At 43.8% G+C, this 14,225-nt stretch overlaps 2 protein-coding genes across 2 annotated transcripts; both read left to right on the top strand.

Annotated features, from left to right (window-relative positions):
* The first annotated feature begins 190 nt into the window (after positions 1–190).
* On the top strand, positions 191–1,045 carry LOC140221950 (GDSL esterase/lipase At4g10955-like). Its single transcript, XM_072291905.1, has 3 exons — positions 191–258; positions 395–536; positions 785–1,045. Exons 1-3 carry the CDS (start codon positions 191–193, stop codon positions 1,043–1,045), a joined length of 471 nt encoding a protein of 156 aa, XP_072148006.1.
* A 7,182-nt stretch (positions 1,046–8,227) lies between these two features.
* On the top strand, positions 8,228–10,240 carry LOC117846217 (GDSL esterase/lipase At4g10955). The gene is made up of 2 exons (XM_034727345.2): positions 8,228–8,711; positions 9,047–10,240. The coding sequence occupies exons 1-2, from the start codon at positions 8,626–8,628 to the stop codon at positions 10,068–10,070; spliced, it is 1,110 nt and encodes a 369-aa protein (XP_034583236.1). The 5' UTR covers positions 8,228–8,625; the 3' UTR covers positions 10,071–10,240.
* The last annotated feature ends 3,985 nt before the right edge of the window (positions 10,241–14,225 follow it).

The following is a 14,225-nucleotide window of genomic DNA, read 5'->3' as shown; positions in this document are numbered from 1 at the left end:
CTACTCTTGGACTACCAAATCTTTACTAATCCGTTTTTCTTTTGTTTGTTTTTGCTCCGAGGATTTTTAGTTACGCTTGCTCTGCTGCATTGCCGCCTCATTGATCATTTTGCCGGTTAGTTGTTGTTGCCGGCTGGCCATCACCGCCGCTGCGTCCGATCATCTCGGCTCGATCGCACTGAATCGAACAATGGGTTCAGATTCAGACAAGGAATGCTTCGACAAGTCCGGACCCAAGCATATTTCTGAGATTGACTGGTAGGTATATATATATGCACGCCCGCAACCTCAATATATATTTTTCGAGACTTTTAGAACAATGCAAGTACTCTGGATAAGTTTTTCATTTCACAAACAACACTAATCTGGATCAACAACCTTATTATGATTTCAGGGGCAACGAGGGCCACCGTCGGTGCATCACCGCCTGCCTTTGTGAGAGCCACTTACATTCTGGAGAGCGATCGAACCAAGGGGAGGCAGGACACACCCGGGGCGCGCGCGCCGGCGTGGTGGAGGAGCTTCCACCTGCGCCTGCATAGAAGCCTCCTGTGCGATAACTTTTGCAAGTGTGTCTTCTGCCACTATGAAGCTAACAGGCCCTTCATCTATATATGGCGCCATCTTCGAGCACGTGCCGCCGCCGGCGCCGCCGCCGGAGGGCGCGCGCCGCCGCCACCAGCCTCCGGCTCCACCTCCACACTTCATTGTTGCCTTCCGGGGCACCAAACTACGGGTGATTCCGGATATCAAAGACGACATCAGCATCATCCTCAACCTGCAGGACACATGCATTCGCTTCCGCAAGGCATGCGAGCATGTCGCGGAGCTCCTCCTGGAGGCCACCGGCATCAGCGGAAGCGGCGGCGTCGTGTGGCTTGCGGGGCACTCGCTTGGCGCGTCGGTGGCGCTGGACGTGGGGCGCGACCTGGTGATCCGTAGGGCGCCGCTCAACCTCCCGACCTTCCTCTTCAACCCGCCGCACGTATCGCTGGCGCCTGTCGCCACCGCGCTAGCTGCACATGTCGGAGGTGGCCAAGCTTGACTGGTGCCGCGCCAAGTGCGTGGTGAAGGGGGCCGCAGTTGCCCACACGGCCATGAGGCCCCACAAGAAGACAATGGAGGCCCTGTTCCGGAAGCTGAGGCCGTGGGTGCCGGAACTATACGTGCACAAGGACGACAAGATCTGCCAGGGCTACATCGACCACTTCGAGCGGGAGGCGAAGATGATGGCGGAGTGCCCCCGGAATCTTACAGCCGCTAGCCAGGTTAGGGATGAGGCACTCGTTCCGTGACATGGTGGCCCAGTCCGTGCGGGTGCGGCGCAACGACACCTAGGGTCAGAGCGTTGAGGACGACGAGGAGGTGCCGAGAGTACAGCCACACCTTCTGCCGTCGGTGAGGCTGTGGAAGAACTCAACGAAGACCACCTGTCCTTGTCACGCGCACAAGCTCAAGCACTGGCGGAAGCCGGACGGAGGGCTCAACTTGAGCACAAAAAGATACAGATACCAAGCATAAACTGCTACGTACTATATATGCTCTCGAATTCTTGAAGTTGGAAACTAACTTAGAGCAGAATTTCTACATTAATTCATCACGATTTCCTTTTATATTTGTAAAATACAGTTGTATACCGTGCTTTCATTTATCAAGAAATGCAACAATGATCATAATGATCATATCGTTTGCTACATTAGCCTGGGCACGTCTTCTTACTTGAATATTCCACAAAGAGTTAAGCTCTTCAATATTCTTGTATGTATTTTCTCCTTCTCCTCTCGTGAACTGCTCGTCTTCAACTATCCTACTATTACTAATAGAAGCTCCTTCCATAGCCTCCATTTTAATCATCACTATAGACGCGCTAGAAGAACAAAGACAAGTCCTAAAATGTCACAAAAAATTAGAAGCATTCAACCATTATATATTCTGATAGACAATAATTATCATATCTATTGGATCTATTATTATTTCAAAAAATAGTCTAAAGTAACCTGTTAAATCTATATCTAAATTACCCACCTATGCTATTATAACATAATAATAAAAAATCTAATCTTCATCTAGAACATATGCCATTATAAAGAGAATTTAAAGTAACCCCTATATCTGCATATAAATTACAATATATGTCATTATTAAAAATAATTTAAAGTAATTCTTAAATCTATATCTAAATTACCCACATCTATCATTATTCGAAAGTATCATTATATGATTTTAAATTACTTATTTTTAACATTGTTAATATAGAAAATACTAAGTTAAGGTATACATGTATGCATCTAAATTTACCTACATTTACCATTACATAAAATATTGAAAGTACACCAATGTATGCTTCTAATTAGTGCGGAGTGTTCCTGCTAACTAGTCACAGTTTAAACGATTGTCCGTTAAGGACTCCCGCCGACCACCCTTTGCCAACCTCACCGATTGTAGGGAGGTGGGAGGAACCACCCTACCCTTAGATCTAGTAGTATCTTTTTGGTATGTGCTCGTTTAACTACCATCACCATCATTCTTGACGCGTGTGTCACCCTCAACTTCAAATTCATTATCTCCAGCTGCAACTAACCTATGGGAATAAATAAAAGACTTGATCCGCTCGCCTCCATTCGAATCCATCCCGCTAGTAATGTCTCCGACTTTGGTTTGCCAGAGTTTGACGAGGTGCTTAATCACCTCCACCCACCACCGCAAAGTTCCTATTCTTTTTGATCTAGATCTCTACTCCATCACCTCGAATCCAATCACCCACCTCTCCTCACCACCAAGGTTTGACCATGGTCATCATGTCGACATTCACCATGCTTCAATTACCTTGCTTCAACCGTGAGTAGTTAGCAGCAACACTCAACGCTAAAATCTTCACCGTTATTGTCCATGTTGCCATTTGTTGATCCAATTATCATATGCCAAGGCTCCTCGCTCTGCCTACACTTCGTTGGTGAAAAAACAAAAAAATTCCGATGGAGTGATTAGTGGCAGACCTACATTGAAGCAAGCAAGGGTCTAGGCCCCAGTCAATTCTTTGTTCACAGTTGTAATCTACAATTTCTCTTACCATGTATACTCATCACTCAAATGTCCTTTTGAGTCCGCTCCTACTGCATCCTACACCTTTTGTTGGAAGGTTATGATGTACTAATATTTTTTATTAATATGTACTTGTACTAGCTTTAAAATATATTTTAGGTACTGTTTGGGAGGACTTCTTCCAAAGGACCGTGCTAACGCGCGACCGGTCATGCATAAGACGATTGCACGACCCAACCAAATTGCGCATTCAAGCAGAGCGTAAGGAGCAGGGTGAGCATTTTGTCGCCATGTGGACTAATTCCCGTGGGAGGATTAGGACAGGGATAGCGTGGCAGGTAGAAATTGCACTTACTTTATTCAACATCTTTATTAGTGATAACTTTTTCATTAAGTGTTCGTTTTCAAATCCATTTTCACCATTATATTCCTTATGATTTTATCTACGAAACAAGACCCACTTTCCATAGGTTCTGTAGTAACTTTATTTTACTATCAACTTATGCGTAAAGGTATTAGCAACTTATGTAGATATTTTGTATCAATTTGTACAGATGTTACATGACAACTATGTATATCAACTTGTGTTGGAGACTATGTATCAACTTACGTAGTGTTACTAAACTTATGTTGATTAGATTGCTTGTGGTGGAACATGTCCACCCAAGCTATATTAGAAGGTTCCATCACCACATGAAAGACACAAATCTAATGTAATCAAATTGTATCTTGAGTAAAAATAGAGTGCACAGGATCAAGTGGTATGTAGATACAATGTGTCAATTTATACTGGCAGCATCTTTTGTAGCTTTGACCCTTCCAATGGTGGGTTGTAACAACATTGAGAAAAACAATACAAATACATTTTCACATGGAAGATTTGGTGGTCATGTTAATAAACCTTCAAATCTAAAATCCATAGTAACTTCTTTTTTTATCATCTTCGAAACTTGATCGTTATTAATTTACTAGATGAGCCTTTTTTCCCCCTCAAATCCTGAAAAGAAAAGGTAACACACAAATAGGCTAAGTTGAATCTTGATTAAAAATAGACTTTACAATTTAATAAAAGAGAAAGTTGGTGCCGAACTATATAGGTTGTTAGTACAAAACCATATAAGTTGCCAGTAGCCACATATTGAAACTACATAGGTTGCTGATACAAAACTATTTGGGTTGCTAGTACAAAATTATATAAGTTGCTACATAGTGAAAAGTAAAATGAACTGCATAGACTTTAATGAACTTGACTCTAGTGAAATTATAGAACTGACTTGATGCCTAAGCTCCTAGAAATGAACTTTTCATAGGTTGCTACACGTACACACGTGTTCATCACAAGAACCACTGATTTATAATTCCTCGCAACGAAAGGAATTCCTCCGATTTTCATTCTTACAGTGCTGCTAGACACTAGTAAGTATATATAGTAGTACCAAACAGGTATGATGATATTTATTGTTGAATTGAACATCTATCTACCCTTCTATCTATGGCCGCTATTATATGCTACTCCCTCCATCCCAAATTGTAGGTTGTTTTGACTTTTCTAGGTGCATAGTTTTTGCTATGCACCTAAATATAGTGTATGTCAAGATGCATACAAATATATATGAACCTAGAAAAGCTAAAATGACCTACGATTTGAAACAAAGGAGTACTTGTTATAATCCCAATGATGACTAAGCTTATCCCCAAGTCGAAACAAATTCACAACTGCCCAAGACCGCAAGTGCAATTTAAGGCTATTATTTTCCTTAAAAATATTAGGCTATCGAAATAGACCTGGGTAGGACTCTACCTGGCAGAGTACTAGGAGATGCATTGTGTTGAAAAAAGAAGCCGAACAATTTACTACACCAATTGTGCAAACAATAATGCTGAAAATGAATGGCATCAATAAGACCGACTAGATTGAACATTATGGATTATAAATATTTGCTATAAGAAAACATGTACTAAGGTGATTGTCCCTAATAAACCTACTTTCCTTCCATTATAAATAACGAAAGTGTTGCAAGATGAAGTACACGAAGAGAATAAAATTATGTTGCAAAAAAAGAACAGAATAAAATTACTACGATGAGAGTTTAGCAAATCAATTTCAATACCAACATCTGAATAACTTTTTTTGAAATCTTGTTTGAGGCTGTTATTGATAGTGATGAGTTTTCTAGGTGAGCCTTTTTACCTCAGATCCTAAAAAAGGAGTAGGTCCATTAGTTCTGTGTGGAGATTATGTCTCGAATGAAATCAGACTGTACAAGTTGACAAAAAAGAGGATGCTGGTACAAAATTATGCAAGTTATTGCTAAAAAACTATAAAAAAGAGGATGTTGGTACAAAATTATGCAAGTTACTTCTAAAAAACTATATAAGTTACCGCATGGTTGATTTTTCAATAACTATACATGCTAGGAGTACATTCCTTCCCCCAATTTTCCTATAAAAAGGGAATAGAATACAACTTTACTACTATGCTATCGGTCCATGTTCTAAGAACTTAGATATGAAACTTATCCCCCCATCAATTACACATATGGAAAATGTGGGACAATAAAAATGTAATTGTGGAATCACTACATTAAACACTTAAAGCTGGTGCTGGAAAACCCACTACGCATAAGTTGCTACTGGACCCACTGCACAAACACACAAGTTAATGTTTGGACCCACTGCACTAAGCCACTAAACACATAATTTGCCAGTGGGTCACTGGACCCACTGCACAAACACACAAATTATTGTTTGGCCCTGCTATACTAAGCCACTAAACACATAACTTGCCGCTAGACCCACTTCACTAAATAGATAAGTTGCTGATGAACTACCATCTGGTTGTATTTTTTTCTATCAGTTACCCTAACCAAAAAAGTTGCAGCACAATATATCCCAATAGAGGTGAAAAACAAAATAGTTGTAGATTTTTTTTATCAATTACCTTATCTAGTTACCTTTTCACGCTATCGTCTTCTTCCAGTACATCCTTTTCCTTTGGCTCTTTACCTACATCACCTACTGTATTGGTTTCCTTTCAATTCTTCGTGAAAAATAATATATCTTTGTTCCGCCCCTGCTGCCTAGTCCTCTAATTTATGTATACAACTTCTAAGTCCATTGGGCTTCCCTCACACCTTTTCATTCTAGAAGTAGACCTAGTCATTCTCCCTGGGAGGCAACCGATACACTAACTTCATGTTTACACTTCCTTGCCATGCTGAAATGAAATTTAAAATTAGAAAAGATACAAAAATTGCTACAATTAATATATGATAAAAGGACGGACACATAATATAGCTTGACTTTGTGAGTAAACTATCACTTCGTAGTTGGTGTCTATTTTAGAAAACAGAACTGATCACGTGTGAAGCAATGATTTCAAAAAACAACTTCTTCTCGAACGCCAAAAAAACTTTCTACATAAGTTGACCATGTAGCATGGGTACGTTTGGGTTTCACAGCACACTATATATAAGTTGCTATAGACTAATCTAATGAAGTTGCCATGACATCTAAAACTAATGTGCCTAAAATCATACTCCAGAAAATGGAAGTCCCCAGTGACGATCTCACCCCTACGGCATCTCACCAAAAAGGCCCTAAAAAATCATCTGACATACATATGATTTTTAATATGAATATCAATGACTGTATTAAAAAAAATCTGAGAAAACGGTCAAGCAGTATGACAATTTCTCCTCTGCAATTTCAGTAAACATACGTATCCTGTGCTGGTCATACTAGTATTAATCCACTATCAACTAGAATAAGGCGCGAGCATGACGAACTACTCTCATACTACTCTCGCTGCACCTACGTTAATTCCCAAATAGGTCCAGTGCATAATTAATTGGGAAAATTTTTACCAATACAGCAGCAAAGATGAAGACCTAAAATCACCATTTGAATTCATCGCAAAGGAAAAACTTGCACGGAGGAAGAAAATCCCAAAGAGGAAATAATACGGATGCATGACAAATTCTCCTCGATTTGTCACCGGGAGCCGCCGTGCGTCCATCACCTGCTGTCATGCTTCCCGAGGTGGCCGTCACACGAATCCCCCCATCCGGTGTTCATGGATGCCCCCGCCTCGTTCCGCCGTCTCTTCCACTCGCTCGCATCTGGCTTGAAAACCTAGAGGTGGCGCGTACAGCGACAGCTGTAGCGCTAGCCCCCGACCTCCTCCATTCCGGCGCTCACGGACGCCGGTGGCATCGACCCTGTCGCCCCCAAGCTCCGCTCGTCGTACGCTGGATTGAGAAGCCCAGCGTCAGTTCTAGAAACACGAAAGTGGACGCTAATCTGTTTTGGGCCTGTTCGAATCAGCCAAAATAAGCAGTAGCGGCTGTTCAGCCAGTTTTTTTTATTTACTTCTCTCTATTTTTACTGTTCAAATAAGCCGCTGCAGCTTATTTGAAGCTCAGCCAGACGGCATCACGGTCGCCTTTAACGGGCCTCTTCTAGCGGAAGGCCGAACGGAAAGCCCGTTGGGCTGAAAGTCGCGCGGTACCGGTTGTGTGATAGATTTTTCCTCTTTCAAAACGGCTTCACCGATGAAGCTGGAAAAAAATCCAGACAGATAAGACCTTAATTACCGCGCGGCAAGCGGAGTTAGTCCATCTCACTCAAATCAAAGATAAGACCTTAATTAATTACATGGACGACCGGCACGGTCGTGGCGATATATACGTGCGGTGACTGGTGCCGAATTCGTCAGTTGTCATATATAGCGCGCGTGGGCGAGAGACCCGGGGCGCGCATATGGGCTGGCCGGGTCGTCGCCCAAACGACGGGCTGCTTCAGCGACCGGGTCGGTCGAGTTCTGTGCCGAGTGTGCATGGACATGATCCAGCTGGCGCTGCATGGACGACCAGGGAGAGCCACGGAACAGAGCTCAACACTCCGCTGACTTGGCTCACAGCACAGGCTGCGAGGAGCGAGTGATTCTTGCTGGGGTCGTCGTTTCACACTCGCGTGTCGGTTTCAAGAAGTGACCTGTGACTGAGCTCCAAAATTCTCAGCAATGGAACGTAGCGAGGGGTCGGTCAACAGAATGGACGTTTTGAGTAGGTCTCAACTCCCAATTCTTGTACGATGTAGCATCATCTCCAACAGTTTGAGATAAGCTGCTAGCTTATGGGAAAGAGAAAGAAATAAGTTAGTCTAAGAGGACACCTCAAGGCTCATGCAGTGAGAGAGGATTAGAGAGCCTTGTGAGATGTGCGAGTTTAGCTCTTTACCAAGAATTTAGAATATTTTTACACTGCTTATTGCTTAAAATATTAATTTCACTAGTTTAATACCCTCTTGCACTCTCTCGTTGGAGACGCTCTAATTCCCCGCAAGTTCGTTGCACTCCCGCTCGCGTGTGTACAAATGCAGCGTCCATGGCTCGGGTTTTCCATGGCAAATCAAACACACGAGCACTAGAAGAGGCGCACCTACGACTACGACTACTAGCTAGCAGCTAGCTATATAGCTACGCGCTTAGCTTATTCTTGTCAGCATTTCTGCATTCCTAGCTTTGTTCATTTGCCCATCGATTGTGGTTGCCTCCGATCCTCAGCAGGATCATATTGAACTATGGGCCTTTCTGATGACAAAAACAAGTTCGACGTCTATGGACCAAAGCATATGATGGCCCAAACTGGCATTATTGAGTTTGACTGGTATGCACTCTCTTTTAATTACTCAAATCCATTTTCGCCTTTTAGACTTCAACAAGTAAACAATATTCACTCTCAAGAGAGGCACAATAATCTTGATACCATGATATGGTAATGCCGCTTTTTTGTCAATAGCACAGGGCTGACAGGACCGCATGGCATAATAAGTTGGTGGTTTTCAGCAAGATTTTTTTTAATTTCTGCTAGACTGTACTTGATTTATTTTACCGCAATTTGTTTGCAGAACATAACTCCTGATTGCTTGCGCACATGCTTACACACTGCAATTTACAAACTCTAATCTAATGATCCGGATCAACCTCATTCTATAATCTCAGGGACGACAAGGACCACTGCCGGTGCATTATCGCCTGTCTTGTTAAAGGCACTTACGTTCTGGAGTGCGATCGAACCAAGAAGGTGGAGGACAAACCCGATGCGCTCGCGCCGGCGTGGTGGGAGAGCTTCCATTTCCAGCGCCATAACGTGCTTGAGTTCAACTGCGAATGCGCCTTCTGCACGAACAGCCGGCGGATCTTCGAAGGCAGAGGATACGTCTATGGAGCCGTCTTCGAGTACGCGCCGCCGGAGGGGGCGCGCCGCCACCCGTCGGCTCCAAGCTACGTCGTCGCCTTCCGCGGCACCATGCCACGGGACCCCACGATTTGCCCCGACATGCGTCAGAACCTCTGCATCCTGCTCAACAAGCAGCACGTGTGCCACCGCTTCCGCCACGCACGCGAAAAGGTAGGGCAGCTCCTAAGCTCCATCTCCATCCCCAATAATGGCGGCAGCTCCGTGGTCTGGCTCGCGGGGCACTCGCTCGGTGCGTCGATAGCGTTGGACGTGGGGCGTCACATGATGACCAATAGGGACCTCAACCTCCCGGCCTTCCTCTTCAACCCGCCGCATGTATCGCTGGCTCCGGCGATCGGAGAGGCGGCGAAGAAGGACGTGTACACCGTGGGCTATTTGGGCAGGTACGCACTAGGGAAAGTCCTGACGCCCCAGAAGGATCGCATGGACGAACTCTTCCAGAAGCTGAAGCCATGGAAGCCGAACCTGTACGCGCATGAGAGAGACATCATCTGCAAGGGCTTCATCGACTACTTCGAGCTGCGGGAGGTGATGATGAAGGATCGGCTCCCCGGCGTGGCCAAGTCGGCCGCGACACTGTCGTTCCGCGACATGGGCCACTCACTGTTCGGCAAGCACAAGGAGCGGCCGCACCTCCTACCATCCGCAGTGCTGTGGAAGAACCAGAGCAAAGACGGCAACGCGCACGAGCTCCGGCAGTGGTGGCAGTCGCCGGAAGGCCCGAAGAGACTGGTGTTGATACACAATCTATACACGTGGCCTTGAATATACATGTCTTGTGCTTTATTCTCTCTGTAATATCTGTTTGATTCACCGGAGGCATGTTTGCATCTTTAGTTTTATGTTTTGCGAATTTTAGTGTTTGGTACAAGATCGAGGACCGTATGTTGAGAAGGTTAAAAATCTGTACTTTCATAATTTTCTTTTCCGGTCAAGATATGAATTGCACTAAAATAGTAGTGATGGATACGGTCTTGATTTTATATGGAAGTACTGTGGAGATTAACAATAAGTGCACGCACCAATTGCTATCTCAGGGATTCAATAATCTCCTCCAATTCTCCATTGGAGAGAGGATAAACCAGACAAACCCTTTGGAAAATTCGATAATAAAAATGAATAATAGTCAAGCGTAATCATGGTCATCAATGATTTTTTTAAAAAAAATCAAAACAGTTGCAAACTTGCAATAGAAACAAGTAGGAATAGCCTGAGCAATGAAAATTTGAAAAAAAATCTTAACTCTAAAGGTAATTTACTCATTTGATTTGGTTTTCTAAATTGATGATCTATTTTTTAAAAAAAAACTATCGATTTCTAAATTTGGTAAAAAATTAATTAATTCTAATACTTAAAACCCAAAGTTAATTTAATTTTTTTAGTAGTATATAAAAAGGGTTATTTATGGTAAAAATGTGATACAAATGATTTAATGTTTAAAGTATTTTTAGGACTTATTTTATATTTTTGGAGAATTTCTTTATTATGTGAGCCCCTTTCAAATTAACTATCCAGATTGGCGCGCTATGCGCGCCTATACCAAAGAGATTTACCTAAAGTAGTAATGAAAAAATAGTGGCTCCTACTATGTTCAAACCAACATCGATCACATCAATGTATTAAATTAAATTCAAAAGCTACAGTAAATCGCCATAGTAGCTCAGAGTCTGAGAACACGCCAACCCCATGTACGTTAGTAAAGAGGTACAAATAACTTTTTCTTAGGAATGCACCAACTTTTGGATTGGCTTACATTCATTATTGATTTTAGTAGGGGTAAAAGATAAAATTAGCAATCAAAGAATAATTCGATCATATTTTGCGAGTTTATGAAGTAAAAGCAAATTCCAAAAAGTAAGTAGAGCTACCACATGTGAACGTAGTATACAAAGTTTAGTTATTATTTTTATATATATGAAATAATTAAATATATTTGATACTCTTCATTCGATATAAGTGCAAATAATGGAAAAAATCGTGATTGATAATTTTTTTAAAAGGATTATGGAACCCACTTGACAGTATACGTGGGGCCACGGTTTACGAGGAGTCTTCTTTCCGGGCAAAAATCACTCTCTCTCGCCCGGCACTACGCATCCACTGTGCCAGGCCGTGCCCGCCCACGGGCTGCACCAACGGCCCAGGCATAGGCCCACGAGCCCATTTCGTGCCGGGCTGCCCCGTGGAGCACGCTTGTCACAGCGTGCTCGTGTTGGCCCATAGAGGGAAGAAGGAGAGGGTGACGCCGCCCAATCTTGGCCGGCCGGACCTCGGCGACTCGTGCGCAGTGCTCAAAACTTAGAGGGAGGGGAGGCTGGGGAGCACAGCGCCGACGCCATGGCCGCTTGGATCTGGTGGAGAAGCCGCAGCCGGATCCTCGAAGGAGAAGGGTGCAGCACCGCGACCTCACCGTCTTCGCGTCGGGGAAGGAAGGGCAACGGTGCGTGCGAAGGGCAGCAGCCAGGAGGGCGAGACTGCCAGCGCGAGGCATGACATCACCGTCTTTGTGTCGGGGAAGGGAGGGTGACGACATGTTGGCGGAGGCGCGGCGTGAGAGTGCGAGACAACGAGAGGGAGGCGTGGTGGGAGGGAGATTGGGACTCGGGAGAGGGATTGGCACCTAGGGTTAACGATTTAGCAGGCCAGGCTGAAGTTTATGCGGGAGTTGGGCCATTGGGGAGGAGGTAACGGGTCAATTACGGGCCTTCTCTTTTAACCGGGCCGTGCATGTGCCCCCCGTCGTGTTGGAGTGGAGGCCCACGCTCGGCACGAGGTACCGGGCCGAGCTTGGACCAGGCCAAAAAGGGCTCCTAGGCGGGCTGTCGAGCCGCGAGCCATCTGGACATGTCAGTAGTATATCATTAATCTTGACTGTCGGACGTTTTTATACTAGTTCTTTTTAACACTAGTAATTATCCGTATATTAGGCTGTTTGGATTTAATTTGGGGATTCGAGGATTGGTGACCGGAGTGATTGCAAATCAGAGGAAATTTTGGAGTTGAAGGTACTACTTTAAGTCAACTAGAAGACAATTGGACAATCTTAGAAGAGAAAAGTGAAGAAAAATATTAGTTGATGTTTCTAAGATTGCGAAAATAGAGTTGTGCAATCGCATGACAAGGACGTACGTCCTAGATGAGTTGCACCTTTAGGATGATTAATCGAATGGGAAAATAGGACAGGAAAACATAGGAGTAAGAGGGATTGATTTTCAGTGTCCGGGAGTGAGAACGCCCATGGCCAGCAATGGGTATGAACTTATTTTTATGGAGGAAAGAGGAAGGAGAGAGAGGAACTCAAAAGATAGGAGCATTGCCGATTCATTTAAAGAGATAGAAGTTTGCTGTTACAATAAGTTTGATATTACATAAATTAAATGTCTCTTGCATTGGAAATAAAACTAACATAATTAATTAATTCGATACTCAAACCCCACACCTGGGTTTCCTGACGCCCTCCTTCTCACGTTGATATCATCTTGGATCAGTGAGAAAACTTGGTCCGGGCGCAGACTCTTTCCTTGGAAAAACCCTCGTGTTACTCTCTTTCCAGATATTCCAAGCTGAGTACATTTTAAAATGGGAGCAGTTGATCTTCTATCTTTTGCTATGACCGCGCCTAGGGACCTCTTCCACCATTCCTCAATGGAAGCAATTTTTTTATTTGTCCGGTGGGTTTCTAGGCTGCTGCAGGCCGAAGGGCAAAAAATGAACAGCGACAGATCACGGGTCGTCGCGAGTAGTGCGCTGCAACCGGTCTAGTTTAATCATTCACCAATGAAACTGCTAGGCACTGGTCACTGTATAAGCAGTAAAGGCAAGCATACAAAACAAGATTTATTGACTAGGAGTAAATTAACTAGTAGCAGCAAAACAAGACTTATTGACTAGGAGTAAATTAACTAGTAGCAGCTAGCTTTGTTTATCTGTCAGTACACAATGCAACAAACATACTGAAAGGTGGGCGAGCTACTGGAATAGAACACTTGTAAAGGATGACCTGACAGAGCAACAATTGATAAAATTAAGTGTATTTAAGGAACATGCTCCAGTTCATGAAAACGACCTGCTGCTTCACCTGTCGGGAGCTGTTGCCACTGAACAGAGAAGCAAGCCGAGCTGCTCACCTACTGCACTATTGTCGCTATACTGCTGTTGCCCAGATGATACCTGAAAACAGACGAGCTGAGATGCTGCAAGAAGAACGCGAGGCGCTGAAGCTGCAATTACAAATTAACCAGCTGCACTATCTTTAGAAACTCCAGCAGCTCATAACCAAAGATGCAATCTTTGACCTGTGAACAGAAAACGCAATCGGGCCGCGCGCTAGAGAAAGTTCGATCCTACCGTACAGCTTCTGGGATCGAGAGGAACCGCGGCAGCTCCCTATTACATCGAGAAGAACAGAAACCCAAACGAGCAGACCCGAGCTCAATTTCACAAAAGTCAACTCAATTAGGTCCGATTCATATGAGTTTTAACCATGTCCTCACCGTATCATGGGCAATCCATTCCAAGCAAAGGCATCTAAAAAATTTGATCATTTAACCCCAATTTCAGGAATTTCGAGATAACCCCAAGTCAAGAGGAAATTGAGAAAAAAGTATAAATTTGCGGTGATTGAGTGAGGAATTTGACAGAGGATACCTAGACTAGGTTTACTGCACATGTCCTAGCACCAAAACTTTTTAAGAAATCCATTGTAAATGGTTCGAATATTTATTTGTACTACAAGGTTATGTGGATTTGATGTTGTAATTAGTGGTACCCGACCTCTCTATAAAAGGAGAGGGTCACCCTTTAACCAAATTGAACCATAAGAAAGAGATGCACACAGAGACAGGCTTGAGGGGCGCTGTCCGGCTTGGCCGGCGCCTGGAGTGGCCGGTGTCGCTGTGGTCGGGGAGAAGCGCCCGTAAG

This window comes from Setaria viridis, chromosome 2, assembly GCF_005286985.2.
Source record: "Setaria viridis chromosome 2, Setaria_viridis_v4.0, whole genome shotgun sequence".
NCBI classification, from domain to species: Eukaryota; Viridiplantae; Streptophyta; class Magnoliopsida; order Poales; family Poaceae; genus Setaria; species Setaria viridis.
Note: the sequence above shows the minus strand (reverse complement) of the source record. Positions and strands in the feature narration are given on the sequence as shown.

Bases quoted from the DNA above. Each gene is read 5' to 3' on its own strand.
- LOC140221950 (XM_072291905.1), top strand. From the start codon at position 191: ATGGGTTCAGATTCAGACAAGGAATGCTTCGACAAGTCCGGACCCAAG. The intron at 259-394 runs GTAGGTATATAT...TTATGATTTCAG, and splicing joins CATATTTCTGAGATTGACTG to GGGCAACGAGGGCCACCGTC. The intron at 537-784 runs GCATAGAAGCCT...CTCAACCTGCAG, and splicing joins AGGAGCTTCCACCTGCGCCT to GACACATGCATTCGCTTCCG.
- LOC117846217 (XM_034727345.2), top strand. From the start codon at position 8,626: ATGGGCCTTTCTGATGACAAAAACAAGTTCGACGTCTATGGACCAAAG. The intron at 8,712-9,046 runs GTATGCACTCTC...CTATAATCTCAG, and splicing joins GGCATTATTGAGTTTGACTG to GGACGACAAGGACCACTGCC.